Source organism: Vipera berus (genome assembly GCF_964194415.1).
Source record: "Vipera berus genome assembly, chromosome: 6".
Taxonomy (NCBI): domain Eukaryota; kingdom Metazoa; phylum Chordata; class Lepidosauria; order Squamata; family Viperidae; genus Vipera; species Vipera berus.
In genome coordinates this window covers 63,230,959-63,250,536 of record NC_138208.1, presented here as the reverse complement: position 1 = coordinate 63,250,536, position 19,578 = coordinate 63,230,959, and the positions used below count along the sequence as shown (strand labels likewise).

The following is a 19,578-nucleotide window of genomic DNA, read 5'->3' as shown; positions in this document are numbered from 1 at the left end:
AGAAATGACCTGGGTTCTGTTCTAAATTCAGGATATTTAAAACCAATTGATAACTGCATGGCAGGAAGCTTGGATTGTCCAACACCAGACAAGTGTCATGTCTCTATATATTCAATAGTTGGTAGAAGTACAGTAGGGATTTTCCAACCAAAAGCTTATGCTAGAAAAGTAAGGAATCATTTAGGGATTATAAGTGGGATGAAAATCAAGATTGCAGTTCAGATGGCTGATTCCCTACGGTATGAGAGTGCATCCAGAGGAATGGAGACTTGCAATCGATCCAGATCCATATGGCTCCCAAACTCCATCATTGGTATGACTCCTGCATCATCCTTTGGACCTCCTCCCAAATCTACTCCAACATCCAAGTCATCCTCATCTTCATCCTGGCTGAGAAGAGCCAATTCATTCTCATAACAGAAGGCACTAGGAGGTGGAGGAGGTGAAGGCAGGATGGTAATCTTGCTCTCCTGCAATTCCCGAGCAGAACAACAAGGGGTTCCAGCCACCTCATAAGTCTTGTGGAAACGTGAATAGTCCACCTTATAATGTTTCTTCTCCTCAAAGACAACAGGTTCAAAACGATGGCCCCAAAGGATTTCACTAGCCAAGTAGGAGCTACGAGCCTGAGTGGTCATGGCTGTTGCTTCCACCATACCCTCAAGGATAACAACAATCTCAAAGTCCTCCCTCTCCAGTTCTTCTTTGCCCATCCCATAGAGTGGACTTTCCTCATCAATCTCATGAACAATAATAATGGGAGACACTAAGAAGATACGGTCAAGGCCAATGTCATAGCCCACATTCAGATCTCTCTGGTCTACTGGAAGATACTCACCTTCTGCTGTCATATAGGGTTTTATAAGCTGGGCCCGAACATGAGCTTCCACAATATGGCTCCTCCTTAGATTCCCAACCCGCCACATGAGGCAGAGTTTGCCATCCCGTAGAGAGATGACAGCATGATGGCTGAAGAGTAGGGTTTGGGCCCTTTTCTTGGGACGTGCCATTTTTGCCATGATGGTGCCAATCATGAAAGAATCAATAACACAGCCTACAATGGATTGTACCACAACCACCATGATAGCTAGTGGGCATTCCTCAGTCACATATCGGAAACCGTAACCAATGGTTGTCTGGGTCTCCACTGAGAAGAGGAAAGCTCCCAAGAACCCGTTGACATGTTTGATGCAGAATTTCGTAGTAACGGAGCCACTTCCTGCACCTGGGACATCTAAGTCACCATGGAAAAAGGCAATGATCCAAAACAGCAGACCAAAGAATAGCCATGAGACCAAGAAGGCTGCTGAAAAGATCATGAGCATGTAGCGCCAACGAGTGTCCACACAAGTAGTGAAGATGTCAGCCATATAACGTTGAGATTTGTTGCTTAGGTTAGCAAAGTAGACATTGCACTGGCCATTCTTTTTGACAAAACGGTTACGTCGTTTCCGTCGAGGGGCATGACCTTTCCCATTACGACTGTGCTCATTAAGGCTGCCAAGGGAGGAGACTTTGTGCCCATCCTCTTCAGTGGAAACAATGCTGTACCTTATGAACAGGGAAAAAAGTAATAATTAAAAAGTGGGAGGAAGATAAGTTGTGATTTCTCAAAAAAATCATTGTAAGTCCTCATACACCCAAACCCAGTATAGGTAGTCCTCAATTTACAACTGTTCATTTAGTAATGTTTCGAAGTTACAACAGCACTGGAAAAAATGATTTATGGCCATTTTCCACACTTATGACTATTGCAGCATCCCCATGGTCATGTGATCAAAATTCAGATTCTTGACAACTGGTTCATATTTATGATGATTGCAGTATTCTGGAGTCAGGTGATCCCCTTTTGAGACCTTCTATCAAGCAAAGTCAATAGGGAAGCCACTTAACAACCATGTTGCTAACTTAACAAAGAAAGGTCGTAAAATGAGGTAAAATTGGGTACAATTGTGGTCATAAATCGAGGACAACCTGTATCTCATTTTTTCAACCACCCCAGATGTCTGATGTTTCTGTATATGACCCTTTATATATGTGGCATGCACACTGTAGATTTAGCATTACTAATAAAATCATATAGCACTGACATTCATGTGTACTGTGCAAAACTACAGAAGGGTGAATCACTCCAAGTTCAAAATACTTGCAATTAAATAATGTTCTATTTCCTGCAGTTTTTGATGATTATCTTTAAAAAATTACTGCATATATTACGTTTGGTATGAGAAAGAGAAAAAAGCCATTAAAATAATCTTAAAAATAGGAGTTTTAGGACTCACCCCCATGTAAGCCTTTAAGCCGTATGAGTTATTCTCTCTGCAGTGTTGCAGTATGTTTGATTAGAAGAGTTTAAAACAATAATCTCCATATTGTCTGAATAAAAAGTCTTTGTTTAAAGCAATGAAGAATAATGCTCTATTAAAGATGTCCACTTAGCTGTTCAAGACATTTGATTTCTGGGATTGGTATGAATGTACCATTCTCCAACAAAAAAGTCTAAGTTGGTTGCTTCCAAGATTTGACCTGTAATTAACAGGACCCACTAGAGCAGACTTCAGGTGTATTATAATTATATAACTATAATTCCCATTGTACCCAACCAAAATTATCATTGCCACAGTGGCTATAGTTGATGGGAGTTACATTCCAACACACCTGAGGACACAAAGTTGGGATAGATAAAGCCATATGAATACGGTTTTGTAACATTTTTGCTCAGAATTGCATAAGGCTGGAAGTTTCTATTTTCTATTCGGTTTGCATTTGTTGATCTAATCGTGCATCTGTGACAATGTTTATACACTTCCAGAGTTCTAGACAATTCTGTTGCTACAGCAACAAGTATGTTTCCCAGCATCCAATATCTAAACCTAAGGTGTAATTAGAGATCAAGAGACAACGAGTTGCCAGATATCCTGAAAGAAACTCCCTCTCCCCAAGAGCTGTGACTAGCCTTTATCTCCTTCTTCAAAATTTTCCACTCTTTCTGTATTCATTCTTCCCATAGCTGAGAAATGCTGCTGGGTGGTTTCATCACAGAAAGTTCTGCCTGACATCATTTGAACATAAGAGGTGGTCACAGCAAATATCTATCATTGATATCTTAAAAGTACCTTGGCAGAGACAGAGAAGAAACACAGAGACAATGTATAAGAGATTAATTGCCAAAACTTTTTTTGGTAATGCCAAATATCTTAAGATCAAAATATTTCTAATCTGTGTTGTTTGCTGTTTGTTTCAGCAGAACACTTTACAAACTTGATTGAATTTCCAAGCAGAAGTGCTTATATCACGTTGTTACAGAATTACACTTTCTAAAGATCAAAGATATAAGGCCATAAATTTAAAACAGTGCTTCTTGGGGTTGAGTTAGGGCAGGCCAGGGACAAAGCCAGACTGATATATCAGCAAGTCTTATGTATTGCATTACTGTAATTCATTCTATGATCTGTTTGATTTTGACAGTGTATTGCAACCTCTATTTATTCATTATACTATTTATATGAACTAGAGCTTAGTGAAATGTGAGTCCTTGATCTTATTGTCTTTTTTCAATGCCGTGTCTCTTGATAGCAGGTAACAGACTATTTTTCCTGAGACATAAATCCTGCAAGGTTGAAACAAAACTCATTTCTAGATGAACTTGATCTGGATAAGCTTCCATGAGAGATCTAGCATGGTGGGCGGTGCTTTTCAGAAATGTGGAGGAGGTGGTTGGGTATATCCACCAGTCCTGCTTTCCCTGCCATCCCATGTTGTTTGACTATTAGCCTGTACTTTTATTTAGGGTTCTTTCTTTCTGATTCAGCTATAGGAAGCCACATCCACTCAAACAAAAATCTGGTTTGTAAATATTTCTACTGTGCATTTTCATGACCGTGGGCCTTTAATGTTGAAACTAAAGAACTCAAAGATCTTCCTTATGAGAAAAAGTTTAAAGTTTAGGACAGTTGAGCTTAGAAAAAGTTTAACAAAATGGGGAAATACTTGAGATGTACAGAATTATGGAAAGCATGGAGAAAGTGGGCAGAATAAAGGCTTTCTCTCACTTTCAAAACACTTGGAATAGGGTCATCCAATGAAATTAATTGAAAGGAGATTTAGAGTAAACAAAAGAAAGTGATCTTTATACTGTGCGTGTGTGTAGCAAAATGCATCTTTATACTTAAACTTCTGCAGAATTAATTACATATGACAAAGTAATGGCCACTAACTTGGATATATTAAAAAGGAGATGAGGTAAATTCATAGAAGACAGATTTATTGAAGACTCAATTTTTCTCTGAGTAGGGCAGCTATAAAAAGAATAAGAATAATATGCACAATGTGTACCACTCCAATGAAAACACTCTTAGCAAAAGAAATTGTTTAAATCCAGCTACTGAGGTAGAGAGAATCCACCACAGAACAGTTAGAATGTTAATAGTTAAACCTAATTCAGATATATCTCCTATACTGATTGCAGATAATTCCCATGAAACAATGGGATTATTAAAATACAAATCAAGCTCAATTAGTCCTAAATCTCTGCAAATGTACTGGCTTTGGTTATACAAGATACATCACCTAGTCAGGTGAAGATGTAGCAGTGGCATTTGCAAAACATGAATTATCATTAGGTTTTTATGGCTTATACGGTATAAGCAAACTTAGAAAATGGGTTAGTTATATAACATAGTTAAGCATGTTGAGTATATCCAGCCTTCCCATTAATACTTTCTTGAACCATTTCCTAAAATTGATTTGATTACCATTTGATTAATCAAATATTGAAAATAATTTAAGTAAAAAAGAATTCGTATCTAAATCTTACAGCTATTCAAATGTTCTGGAGTGCCCTACTAAAGGCAACCTACTATGAGAAGCTGTGGGAAAGCAGGAGAGGAGGCACTTGAGGGTCTATCCCAAAAGAGTCGAGTCAAGACAAGTCAAGTCAGATTATATGGAAAAAAATGTTTCAAGGAATCATTAAATGACTATAACTGGAGATTTATTCTTTACATTTTAAAAACTCAGTTCATACCCCAGAGGTAGATACTAATATGCTTTCCTGAAATCTGTGTTACTAGCTAGACTTGACAATCTTGAACCTTCAAATGCCTCATCCCCCACCTTCCCACAACCTCTCATACCTGAACAGCTCTAGTTTAGTTTCCATTCTATTGAGTGGCAAAAGCATTTCTATTCAGACAAATCTTTGCCTTTGGTGATGTGGTTGTCAAGGCTGAGGTCTGGCGACCGCTTTTTTTTTGTTAGCCTTCCTGGAGGTTATTTACAATAACCACAACAAAATGAGTGTGTGCATGTGTGTTCGAGAGAGAGAGAGAGAGAGAGAGAGAGAGAGAAACAGAGAGAGAAACAGAGAGAGAAACAGAGAGAGAAACAGAGAGAGAAACAGAGAGAGAAACAGAGGCAGAGATTGGCAATATATATAGAGAAATGGTACTTTGGATTTAAGTCCTAAATACAAGACTCCCTGCCATACAATTCATGCAGCTAGAACCTGTGCTGTGAGTTCCATGACTGTGCCTCAGCATATCTTTTGTAGACGTTTTAAATACCTAATTGGACAGTAGGGATGGGGAGCCATACAGCCCACAGAAAATTAAGGTGGCTACAGAGCAGTAAAAAAATGGATGGGAGACGTTACTCACCTGTTTACCCGGATGCTGCCCATGACTCGTTTTATCATGAGGTACTTCTTACTATAAAGCTGAACAGCTTCCAATGTTGTGTATGATTGGGAGTATCACACACCGGTGTCCTGAGGCTGTAAAAGCTTCAGTTCCTTTCATTGGAGAATAGATACCTAGATTAGAAGCAAAAAATGCAGAAGAAAAATCACAGCAACTGAAAAAAGCCCTAATCAATAAAATCCCAGTTGTATTGTTGTTTCTATTTATTAATTTTTCATCTTTCCTCTAGCACAGAATTCAGGAAGGAATATATAGGCTATGTTCCTACAACTTGTTAAACCCCAAACCTGGATAAAGAAAACACATTTGCAGTGTTACATAACATGCATTGCCCAAACAGATAATCCATGTTATGGATTTAATGTGATGACTTAGCTCACACAATATGTTATGCCAATGAGTGGACAGTGGGAGACTAGCCACCGCCCCCATTTCCACATATAAAACCAGTGACAACACAGCCATTGAGTTCATCAGCCAGAGGCTCTCCTGGGTTGGACGTCAGAGCCAATTCTGGAAGCACAAGGTCAGAGATCGACTCAAGGAACCGTTTAATGAAAAGAACAAGTAGCAGTAGGTGAGAAAGGAAGCACTGCAAGTGAGCAGCTGTATACTGTGTAATAGCTACTGCAATGAGGTGTGTATGTGTGTGAGTGTGTGTGTCCTCCCTCTCACATTTAACCCTTTGGTATGTAGGAACCTTGCCAATCAAACTCATGTTGAATAGACGATGAAGGTTGTGAACTTCTGCCATGTCTGCTTACCTGCACAACATAAATTCCTAGCTAAAAATTATAATATCATTGACATTGACAAAATCACAACCAGTCAATTACAAAAGGCAGCTTTACTTGAAACAGCTTACATCCTACAATGATACCTTTAATATTATTAAACAACAACTTCTGCCTATACCAGGCTCTTGGGAAGGACACTATAGATGAACAAAACACCAAATACAATCTGGCTGACTCGCAGGCAACCGTAATAATAAACTTCTGACTTCCAGGCTTTTCTTTAATGCAATGAATATCATGTGGGAATGAAGGGGAGAGGAAAGGGAGACAAATAATCCAGGGTGATAAGAAACTAAGACAGTGGTGGCAAAATAAATAGTATCGGAGGAAACAAGTAAGGAAGGAAAGCACAGATTCACCTCAGATCTTGAAAGCCATTTTTTCCCAGCAGTCTCATATCCAATCATATCAGATCTAGACCTTCTTGGCTTCAGAGTTTGTTATATCTTGTGCTTCCTTGGTCTATGTTTAGACTTTTAGGCATTTTGACTGCTGAGATTTAAAAATGGTTTGGTTTCAACTGCTTCACAATGCAAATTAAATTTCTTAAATGGTTGGGGATGGTGTTTTGAATGTGTGTTGCAAATTCCTCCTAATTAGTGGGATGAGGGTAAGAGCAGGTTAGCTTGGAAGGCAGTTCTAGATTAGGATTCTAGCTTACATAATAAAGTGTGAGTAAACATGGGGTGAAACAAGGTATTTATTGCGTTTAATGCATACTGTCTAAAATGAGCCTAAAATATAGTCCTTTCCATTACCAGGGAAAGTGTCAGGAATATGCTGGCAAGTTGACAATGATGCCATCCGGTCAATCGTGTCCAGTTCTTGGCGATTCTATGGACCAGATATTTCCACATTTTCTGATCTTGTGTGGCTACTTTAGTTATGTGAAATGTTGGTTGACCACAGACATCAGTATCTATGGCATTACCTGGTGATGACTGTGGAATATAAAAGACTGATTTGGAATGTATGTGAAGTAAAGATCGTGAATTAATGAAAAAAATAAATGAAGGTAATCTGACTTTATGTAATGGAATATACTGTATAAATACAGTATACGTGCAGAGAAGTTTAGGTGATGGTTTAATTATGAACAAAAGAGCTCAAATGTGTATCAGCAAGTATGAATTGTTGTCATCTAGGTTCTTGTGAATACTTAGGTTGAGGGTACATGTGAAAGTAGGAATACATAAAACTGATAATAGTTGCATGGTATAATCTAGTGGGAGTGATACTGGAAAAACCAATAATAAGTTTTAGGGGAAAATTCTGCAATAGTTTGAATGAATGTAGTTGGGGGAAGGGGAGGAATATATTCTTCTAGGTGATGTGAATGGGTAGATAGAATTGAGATGTGAGTTCAAAAAATGATTTAGCCATTCAGATATTGTTGGCGACTATTGGTGAATAGTGACTATTCCAATAGCATCTGCTTATAATACTTGGTATGAACATAAAGCTATTCATATGTCTAGAATAGAATAGAATAATAACTTTATTGTCACTTAAATGTACACTAATCGGCATACATTAAAATTAAATTTCATTGCATACAGCTCTCAAAGGGTCACCAACTCCGATATACACTACATAAGTATGACAAATAATAAATAACTACAGAATTATGCATATACCCACATATATTATATGACACAGAGAAACAACAGTCTAGTTCAGGTTATGTATACATGTGCATGGCGAGAAAAACAAATCTTGTGAGTTTACCAGACGGATGTCATAGGGAACAAAGCTATTACAGAATCAGGTAGTCCTGCTAGAAATACTTCGAAACCTCCTCCTAGAGGGGAGGAACAAAAACAGACCATAAAGTGGGTGTGTGGGGTCTCTGACAATGCTTTGAGCTCTAAGCACACAGCGCTTATAAGCAGCATGCTGAATACCAGGAAGTGAGCTTCCTATGATCTTCTCAGTTGTCCTTACCATTCTCTGTATGGACTGAGGCACTGCTGCCACCAAACCAGACAGTGATGCAGTTTTTTAAAATGGTTTCAACTATGCCTCTGTAAAAAGTGGCCAGGACAGAAGGAGAAAGATATGCTCTCCTCATCCGAGGCAGGAAATGCAGACACTGGTTTGCATGCTTCACTAAGGATGCCGTGTCGAGAAACCAATTCAGACTGTTAGTTATCTGCACCCCCAGATCCTTAATATTGTTGACCACATTTACAGCTGCATCCTTGATACTGAATGGAGTATGACTATGCTGGCTCTTTCTAAAGTCTACAATGATCTCCTTTGTTTTATCAACATTTAGAACCAGGTTACTTTTATTGCACCAGTCCACCAAAGCCTTCACCTCTTCCCTATAAGCATCTTCATTGTCATCCCAGATAGTGTGGTCTACATGGAAAAAGAAAAAAATATCAGGATTGATTTGATTATGTGGAAAGAGTGGGAGACTAGTGATTAATATAACAGTGATAAAATATTCTGAATGTGGGATGGATCATGTTTTGATAGAGTCAAAGTGGATTTCTGGAAAAAATGAAAGAAATGAGAATAAAAGTATGACAACTGCAGTCAGAAATAGTAAGGAACTTGTATGGATGAATAAATGAATAGATAGATGATAGATGCTGATGATGAGATAGATAGATAGATAGATAGATAGATAGATAGATAGATAGATAGATAGATAGATAGATAGATAAGATATGAAAGGATTAAATGAAAAAACCTATGGTTGAGAAATTGTCATATAAAAGAATAATTGTTTTCAAAAATGAGGATTAGGGAAAATACTGTATAATATTATAAAGCAAAAAGAGATTTGCAAAGAATATATATTAAAAAGAGCAAAGAATAGTTTTGATTTAAAAATGCAGAGAAAATACAGAATGATTTTATTGGAAATGTTTAAAAATTGTTTTGAAAGTGGATGAAGATGTTTGAAGAAACTGCCTCCAGATTTTTTTTTATAAAAAATAAAAGCAAAAGCTGACATAAAAATAAAAGTGACAAGAACCTGAATGATTTGCAGTGAATATAGAGAAGCTATATGATGCAACAAGGATTTACAGATTTGAAAACTAAAAACCAAAATAGTCTTGGAAAGTGAATTAAACAACAAAATAGGATCTCGTAGTAAGTACCGTAGATGAATTTGGGTATTTAGTGGAATGTTTAATGGGAAAATGGATGGAGACATGCATATGGTAGAAAAATAATAATAGGTTGTGTATTGCAAGGAATGTTTATTAAAAGGAATGAAAATTGAATCGAAAAGGAAATGTAGAAAGAATGAAGGAGTCAAGAGAAAGAGGGAGACTGAGAAAGTCATCATTAAAAGGAGTTGATGAGATTTTCAGACAGAGTGAGAAGCTTCAAGAACAAAAGAGGTGAATGGACATGGTAAAAGCTTTGGTCTGCAAGGAAAGAAAGTTATGGAGAAGAATAATGCTAGATTTAGTCATATTTCCTTGTCTTTTTTCTTATAAGAAGGCTATGATTTTTCTCATAGATTTTCTTGATTTCTCAGCACAGGTTTGGTTCCTATTTAAATATACCGGTAAGTCAGTTATGTTTACTGCACTAAAGGCTACAAATTATATGTGGATGATAATGGGAAGCAGACTTAAATCCAAACTAGTTCTCATGAGAATTCAATATTATGGGATAATGTAGCCTGAAAAATTCTGGGAAATCTTTCCTTTGGAGTTCATGGCAGACCCTTTGAGAGCTGTATGCAATGAAATTTCATTTTGATGTATGCCAATTGGTGTACATTCAAAGTGACAATAAAGTTATCATCATCATTAGTTTGGATCAATTCAACATTAATCGGTCTTTTAAAATATTTTTCTTTTTGCAAAAAGAACCTGGGTTATTTAAAAGAGGTAAATTGCAATGCATTCAATTAAAATATCCTTTGGCTTTAAAATTTGAGACATGCTTTAGAAGTGTTCCAAATTCTATATTATTATTACTAGATAAATATTTGGAGGTTCCACTATCTACAGTTATTTGCTATGCCTGATAACTATGGAAAACTGCAGGTAATTTGGGACAATGAGTTGAAATAGCTTTAACAAATCAATAGATAAGGGTTTTAAATAAAATTAAATTGGTATTGCGTGATTTCAAATATAATTAACACAACAAAACATTTTTGTATGTTTATAGGTATCCTGTAATTTAAAATGCAACAATACATTAATTAAAGTAACTTAATATTTTGTGTGCTTAGAGATCACCATAGAGGAGATGTAATAAAAGTTTGGTTTCAAATTTTGTTTTAGAAGTGTAACATTTTGGAGGGAATGATGACTCATAAATATGGGACTTGTTGTATAGTTACCATTTTGATTTAATATTCATAATATTAATATGGAATCAAGGAAAATGAGAGTTAAAATGTGAATGTGTAATCCAAAGGTTTAGAAATTATCAGAGTATGAAAAACTGGATTATCTTTATGTTTTTTTTATTAACTTTTATTTAAAAGCAAGTTTAAAATATTTTTTAAGAGATTAGACAACCATTTGTCTGAAATGGTATAGGGCAGAAGTAGGCAACCTTGGCTCTTTTATGACTCATGGACTTCAACTCCCAGAATTCCTGAGCCAGGCTGGCTCAGGAATTCTGGGAGTTGAAGTCCACGAGTCATAAAAGAGCCAAGGTTGCCTACCCCTGGTATAGGGTTTCCTGCTTGAGAAGGGGGTGGGACTAGAAGACCTTCAAAGTCCCTTCCAACTCTGTTATCCTGTTTAAAAAAAATCATGCCCACCTTGCTGATCAGAAGCTCTGCTAGGAAAGGATAGGCCCTTTGCACCACGAATTTTCATATTCATATATATACTTTAAGTAAAATCTTTGAACACCGGGATGGATAAAAAACAGTCATTTATTGCTAAAAGATCATAATAAGCAATAAAAAGTAACCGTTTAAAGCATATCCATCCCGGTGTTCAAAGATTTTATACTTTAAGTAAATATGCCTGGGATTCGTATTTTTAAAATTATTTAAAAATTATTCATATTTTAATTATAAAATTAAAAAAAGATTTGGCCCGTATTTGGGCCGGCAAGGTGTTCAAAACACTCAAGACATATCTCCCCTGCCTTTTCCCTCCCCGATGTAGCTGACAAAGTGAGAAAGAGCCTGTGGCCTAGAGGTTAAAACAACTGCCTAATGTGCAATCAGCCCAGGTTTGAATCTCAGAAGGGTGTGGCTGACTGATGAGAACAAATAAGTTTGAAATGGCTATATCAGTCTCCCTTTAATTCTTTGTTAGCAATCCAAAAATTTGTGTAATACACACACACACAGAGACAGACAGACACACACACAAGCTTGGAAATAATCAGTCTCTGAGGTTTCAAATGAGAATAAGCTTCCGAAATATAGCTGTAAATATCAAATCCAGCAGACCAATTTGGTAACATAAACATTTTCATTTGACTGTTTTCTGCACTGGAAATAGAAGCACTAACAGTGACAAGAGGCAACTAGGATCTGATTAGCTTTTCCTCACCTGACATCCCCATTGGAACCATATGTCATCCCATTCTAGATAAAGGAAGGCACAACAAAAACAATGCAACATTACAAAGCCAGTATTTTATAACCACAATTAACTGAATGGGGGATTATGGCCTAATTTGCATGCTTTACTCATAATGAGTGGGACTGTACGTTACATCAAGACAAAAGATTAGGACAGTGTGATTTAATGAAACATTTTTTTGGGGGGGGAAGGAATTATGTTAAACCCAAAATGTCCATTGAATCCATATTTATATAATTGCACCATTTGCACAATAAAATAACTGATGTTCTTACATCATGATGCAAATTGACATAAATGATGTAAAAACATCAATTATGTCATTAGAAACAATGAACCTGTGCATTCTTTGGGGGATAAAGAGTGAATGCAAATTCAGTTCTTCTTAAAAGTCTGTTTTCAAAAGGTCCATTTCATAGATGGTTATGTTTTTAATCCACTCAAGAAACAGAGTTCTGTGGATAATTACAAAGTGAGACAAAACACTGAAAGAATTTAAAAAATTAAGAAGGTAGGATATACAGAAAAAAATGTTACACAAAAGTCATTATTCCATTGTCATGCAGCATTTAAAATCAAAACTCATTATAAAAAGGCTGGGAAGAGACACACAGGTATCATTTACATCTCATAATCACCTTTAGAACCTCCCGTATGGCTCAAACCAGATTCCTCTGAACAAAACTGGATCCATCTTTTTATTGTTTGCATCTATCTTCCACCATACCCCAGACTTCCCAGTAGGCTTAGTTTGACTACGGTTTAATATTCTCACAACAAAAATTTGGGGCTGCCCAGTAAACCAAAATATCAAAATTATGTCCCAGCCTTTTCATCAGGGAGTTGGTTAAGAACAGCAGAGGAGAGAGAGCGCGTAGGACTGAGTAGAGGAAGGGCATCTGCCGAAATGGGCAATAAGCACGGGCTGCCAACTCTGACCCTACAGGTAGTCTATAGATGCATATTAGATTTTATCTACAGTGAAACTGTGTTAGCTGCCACCAGCTAAAGCAGAAAAATGCTACAGTAACACTGGAATGCTTACAGACAACTTAAGTTTGAGTCAGTCATGGTTGAAGTCAGGAGGGCAATGTCATATGGAGACAAAGGTAAACAAAGACCCCGATGAAGCACGTTTACATTGCAAGCCAATCTATGCTAAGGTGACTTTTTTATGCTATGGTGAAACATCTGGTTACTTGTATAGCACATATTTGGTCCCCTTATGAACATAAATGAGACACGTGAACTTTCCCTTCTCTAGCAGTTATAATACAATGTAAGTAGTCTCAAGATGTTTTTCTGCTTGAGGTGAAGAAGATAGTCCCTTTGCTCCTTGACAGCTGATGCAACTTCACCACTAGTGATGAGATCTTTCTGTGTTACACTTCAGGGAGAAAAGGCAGGTCACATGGTGGACAACTTTGTATCACATCTGCTGCTTAAAGCCACTATGTCCTTTGTCTAATAATAGGGCCTGTTCTAATATTACGTTTTGGGATTTAGTACTTATCACATTATTATATATTGGAGAAAATCGTTAAGGATGCCTTAGTTGTAGGAACAACAGATCATTCAGTTCTAGATAGCATAATACAAGACTGCTCACTAGAAGCCTTAATAATAAAGTTAAGACTTAAATACTCTAGGTACATAAGGTAAGGAATAGAATCACTGGCGAAGAACCAATCATTAGGAAAAGAAGACAATGTTACAAAAACATATTCCCTTTGGTTAGTTCTGTTACAAGATCTAACAGAGGCAATTATTGCCAGACAATTCCTAGTAAAATAATATTGATCAGATCACAGAATTGCAGGGAGGGGGGAAGCAGAAGTCTGGTAGTTCAGAAAAAATTTGAAATTTTGCCACCAGACCAGCATGGTCTTCCTCCTACAAAGAGTTAGAAGGAATTGAATAACTTAATGACACAATTATTGTTTTCGTTTTATATGGGAGATTACTAGAGATTTTTGGTTGTACCCTGTGCAGTATATGCTAATTAGAGTGGTATCTAAAAACTGTGAAAGAAATAATAAATGGGGGAGGCAGGAGAAGCATGAGGTCCTGGTTTAGTCCAGGGAGTACCAGGACTGCTGTCACTAAGTAGTGCAGTTACATTATATTTTGCCTAATAACTACTTCCCCTAGCGATGGAATTTTTGGACCAATTGGGGTTGTTAAGCAAGGACTATTTGTATCCATTATTATGAGACCATGTAACAGCAATTGCTCTTGAAAAAAAATTGAATTATGACAGGATAACATGACAGAAACAAAAGGACTGCATTTGTAGTAGCACTAGCACTTAGACTTATATACTGCTTCACAGTGCTTTACAGCCCTCTCTAAGTGGTTTACAGAGTCAGCAAATTGCCCCCAACAATCTGGGTCTTCATTTTACCGACCTCGGAAGGAAGGAAGGCTGAGTCAACCTTGAGCCAGTGAGAATTGAATTGCTAACAGTTGGCCGAATTAGCCTGCAGTACTGCATTCTAACCACTGCACCACCACGGCTCTTAATATGAGTGCAATATCCTGAAAAGAATGCTCTTTCTCATTAGAAATGTCTTTCCTCCCATTTCTTACTACGCTCTATATAAACATAAACTATGGAAGGTAGGAGTGGAAGGTAGGATTGAAGACTAGGACTGCAAAGCGCACCCTCCAGTACCATAATTCCAATTTGGATGTCTCAGTCCTTTTTCTTTCAGCAACTATTCAGTTAAGAAAAAAAAAACCCAACATATTTTCAAAACACATTAACTTTGATGCTAAGTCTCAGTTTTGAACCAAAAGAAGTCCTGGGATCTATACATTTTGAACAGTGTAGCTTTGAAAGAGCAGCCAAGGCGTTAAAGTATGAAATTAATATTCCATTATGTAATAAAAGTACTTCTGGGGAAAAGAGAAAGGTTACTTATTTGAAGCCATACATTACGAGAGCAAATGGTTTAAGCCCCAAGAGCACTACAGGAGCATTACGCTCATAGGCAAGAGAGTCCCCTAAGTTTGTTTGGTTATTTCTTCTTCCTTTTCAACTTCTGTCATTCTACCCACAGATTTAAGTAGGTCAGCAACAAGTGTCAGTGTTTCTGCACCGAAGACCAACTGGTGAATCGTAGCATGAGCATGGTTGGTGACCCTAAGAAGATTTTGCAAAGCAATGTCCACATGCTGCTTCACTGCCCCCATATTAGTAGATTGGCCTGATCGCAGGCTTTCGTTCTCCACTTTGTAGCAAGTCAACTCTGCCTGAAGGAAGGACATTTCTTGTTTTAGCTTCTCAGTATTGCTTTCTGCCTTCAAAGCTCTTTGGGTCATACACTGAAGATTCTGCTCTGCCTGCTGCATCAATGCTTCCAAATCTTGAGCCTCTTTCTCCTCCTTGTTCATAGTGGCTTGCAGGGTCCTCTCAAGGTTTCGTACCATCTGGGTCTGGCTTTCAGAGAAGTTCTGTATTCTTTTGATCTTTCTCCTCAGCATGGAGTTTTCCTCTTTGAGTTCTTGATAACTCAACTGTGAGGACACAAAATCCACTTCTTCAATAGGTTCTTCATGGGAAGTATAGCTTTCTGTGGCTTTGGCATGCGAAGGGCACCCAATGCATGGATCATTATCATTGAATGGCCATGAAGAGAAAGTTTCCATTCCTGAAAGAATTGCTGAGTTGTAATCAAAAGGATCACACTGGGTAACATTAGAGATCCTGGATAAATGTGTTTTATCATAGGAAGAGGGTGGGAATTTTTCTCTCCAATCATCATCATCATCTGATAAATGAGTAGAAACTGTTGTCTCTTTGTATAGTGGCTCCTGAAACTCCAAACTCAAGCCAAATGGTTCTGGAGACAGAGACACTTCTTCAAGGACAAGGTTCTGCCTGGCCATTTTTTTCTTATTATTTCTGTTTTTTCCTTCATGTTGTCTTGATGCACCACGATTTTTGGGTTTTACCAGCCCTTTTAAGGAAGATGCAGGTGGGTCATTTAAATTTTTGGTCTGATTGTCTCCAGAGCTGCTATGATTCTTGACATGGTCTCCTGGAGTAGTTGGAACATGATGGTGATAACAGGGCTGGAGTTCTTCTTCATCGTCTTTTAGGCCTCGGGTATGTGAGCAGCTGGCAAGAGGTGGCCGGGGCATTTTGGACAGACAACTGACATCTAGAACATTTGCATTCTTCCCAAGATAGCCCCAGGCTAGCTCCCAGTTCTTCTCCACTGGTTAAAACAGCCCTGTCGATTGCAGAGCCAGTGGTGTTGGCTTCAACACTATTTAATTGTCTATTGAAGCATCTGAATTTAATCCTTACATGTATGTGTCTCTTTAACAGTGGAGGAAGCAGAAGTTACCATGATCTATGATGTCATCAGCTGTCAGTGCTTCATTTTGTGACTTCACAGGCTTGAGAGAAATGTATAATTAGAATAGCTCTCACAATATTTTTTTGCTAGCTGAAATGCTCAAGTGGAGTGCTGAGACTACTTGTAAAATGATCATATACTCAATTCCTTTAATCTTGAATAAATTACCATTCCTTCCCTGTCTCCAGAACTAATAACCTAGAATACTGGCCCATCTTTTTTGTTTGAAATGCCACTTTCATGTGAGTTGAACTGCTGTGGGTCATTTCCTCTTCACCGCTATCCTTGGAAATGTTCAGCTGAGACTTAACAATTTAGTAGAGATCTCTAAATTCCAACCACCCCACATTTTCAAGGATTCCCAAGAGAGAATCATTTTTAAGTTTATTTGGAGGTAAGTCAAGAGGAAGAAGGAACATACAGTATGTGACATATATATCCAAATATTAATTTTGGCTGGTAGAATTGCAGGCTGAAGTTAACTTTAGATGCTTGGCAGGGTCGTGCCGAGGAGTTTAACCAACATCTGTCGGACAAAATCGCTCGGATTCGGACCGGTCTGGACTCTGTCTGGGCAGAGTCTGACGATCAGGACACGGGCGGTCTTGTCGATATTACCTGGGAGGAGTTTGATTCTGTGACTCCGGAGGAAGTGGACAGGATTATGGGGAGGCTGAGCTCCACCACATGTTTATTGGACCCGTGCCCTTCCTGGCTGGTTTATGCAGCCCGGGAGAGGACACGAAGCTGGTTCCAGGCAGTTATATTGGCTTCTTTGAGTGAGGGTAGTTTCCCCGCCGTCTTGAAAGAGGCGGTGGTGAGGCCTCTCCTCAAGAAGCCTGCCTTGGACCCAGCTGTGTTGAACAACTTTCGTCCGGTCTCCAACCTTCACTTTCTTGCGAAGGTTGTTGAGAGTGTGGTGGCGCATCAGCTCCCTCTGGTCCTAGATGAAGCGGATTATCTAGACCCGTACCAATCGGGTTTCAGGCCCGGGTACAGCACGGAGACGGCATTGGTCGCGCTGGTGAATGATCTCTGGAGGGCTCGGGACAGGGGATATTCCTCTGTCCTAGTCCTATTAGACCTCTCAGCGGCTTTCGATACCATCGACCATGGTATCTTGCTGCAGAGTCTCAGGGGATTGGGAGTGGGAGGCACGGTTCTGCAGTGGTTCTCCTCCTATCTCCTGGGACATTCGCAGTCGGTGTTGACAGGGGGGCAGAGGTCGACCTCGAGGTCTCTCGTTTGTGGAGTTCCTCAGGGGTCGGTCCTCTCGCCTCTCCTGTTCAACATCTATATGAAACTGCTGGGTGAGATCATTCGTGGCTTTGGAGTTGGGTATCATCAGTACGCTGATGATACCCAGCTTTTCATTTCGACCCCAAACCACCCCAGTGATGCCCTCAACGTGATGTCCCGTTGCCTGGAGGCGGTTCGGGTCTGGATGGGGAGGAACAGACTTCAACTCAACCCCGACAAGACTGAGTGGCTTTGCATACCTGCATCCCGGGTTATTTCGGATATTCCATCTCTCTCTATGGGGGGTGAACTATTACCCCCCGTAGATAGGGCTCGCAACTTGGGACTCCTCCTAGATTCACGGCTCACTTTGGAAGATCACATGGTGGCTGTGACTAGGGGGGCTTTCGCCCAGGTTCGCCTGGTGCGCCAGTTGCGGCCCTATCTAAGCCGGGATGACTTATGCACGGTCACTCACGCGCTCGTGACCTCTCGTCTAGACTACTGCAATGCTCTCTACATGGGGCTGCCCTTGAGGACCACCCAGAGGCTCCAACTGGTACAGAATGCAGCCGCGAGAGTTGTGTTGGGAGTCTCCCGATACTCCCATGTCACACCTCTGCTCCGTGAGCTGCATTGGTTGCCAGTTGTCTTCCGGGTGAGATTCAAGGTACTAGTAATGGTGTTTAAGGCCCTACATGGCAGGGGTCCAGAGTACCTTAGGGAACACCTGCTGCCGGCATCAACTTCCCTTCGCCCTGTACGTTCCCACAGAGAGGGCCTCCTCAGGGTGCCACCGATCAGAGTATGTCAATTGGTGGCCCCCAGGGGGAGATCCTTCTCTGTGGGCGCCCCGGAGCTATGGAATCAGTTACCGGTTGAGCTCCGGATGGCGCCCGATCTTCGCTCCTTCCGTCGCGATCTAAAGACATTCTTATTTGAACAAGCCGGCCTGGCCTGATGGGGGATTGGTGGGGTTTTATTGTTATTTTAATATTTGTATTTATTGTTTTTAGTGGGCATATATTTAATTTTTTTTTAACTTTTGTAACTTTGTATTTTTTATTCTTGCCCTGTTCACCGCCCTGAGTCCTTCGGGAAAAGGGCGGTATATAAATAAAAATATTATTATTATTATTATTTGAAAGAGTTTCCTTTTGAGCTAGGCTTAGATTAAATCTGTCTGATTAGAAACAGTTTTTACAAGGTGTTCTTCTCTATTCCCTTGCTTTTCTGTAATAGTGCCTTTGTTTTCAGCTTATGTTTCTAGTTTATGTTGTTATTCCACACTGTTGCATTCCTTCTCCAGACTCTGATAACTAAATCTCATTCTTTTTAGAGTGAAAATACAGTAACCAAACACATGCCATTAAAATGATGCTTGTTTTTTATTATTAATTTGATCTAATCCCACCTTTATTTTTGTAAAATTGAAGGCAGTGTACATAACATTCCCATTTTCTATTTTCCTCAGAATAATGACCCAGAATGGGGATAACTATCCCAAAGCTGTCCCAAAGATATTTTTCCAAAAGACAACTGGACTTTCTTGGTGTTCTCCTTGAAAACATTTTGCTTCTCATCAAAGATAGAATAGAACAGAACAGAATAGAATACAATAGTATCTGGAAGGGACCTTGGAGGTCTTCTAGTCCAGCCCCCTGCTCAAGCAGGAGAACTTATACCATTTCAGACAAGTGACTGTCTAGTCTCTTCTTAAAAACCTCCAGTGATGGAGCACCCACAATTTCTGAAGGCAAGCTGTTCCACTGGTTAATTGTCCTCACTGCTAGGAAGTTTCTCCTTAATTCCAGGTTGCTTCTCTCTTTGGTCAGTTTCCAACCATTGTTTCTTGTCCTGGTCTCTGGTGCTTTGGAGAATAGTTAGATGCCATCTTTGTGGCAGCCCCTGAAATGCTGGAATACTGCTATCATGTCACCCCTGT

The 19,578-nt window shown here is 39.1% G+C and overlaps 2 protein-coding genes across 2 annotated transcripts; both read right to left on the bottom strand.

Moving 5' to 3' along the window:
* Positions 1 to 218: 218 nt before the first annotated feature.
* On the bottom strand, positions 219 to 5,695 carry KCNJ4 (potassium inwardly rectifying channel subfamily J member 4; the record flags this gene model as incomplete). The annotated part of the gene is made up of 2 exons (XM_081330274.1): positions 219 to 1,551; positions 5,658 to 5,695. 2 exons carry the CDS (start codon positions 5,693 to 5,695, stop codon positions 219 to 221), a joined length of 1,371 nt encoding a protein of 456 aa, XP_081186400.1.
* A 9,338-nt stretch (positions 5,696 to 15,033) lies between these two features.
* LOC308669502 (endosome-associated-trafficking regulator 1-like) lies at positions 15,034 to 16,173 on the bottom strand (the record flags this gene model as incomplete). The annotated part of the gene is made up of 1 exon (XM_081330236.1): positions 15,034 to 16,173. One exon carries the CDS (start codon positions 16,171 to 16,173, stop codon positions 15,034 to 15,036), a length of 1,140 nt encoding a protein of 379 aa, XP_081186362.1.
* Between the last annotated feature and the right edge of the window lie 3,405 nt (positions 16,174 to 19,578).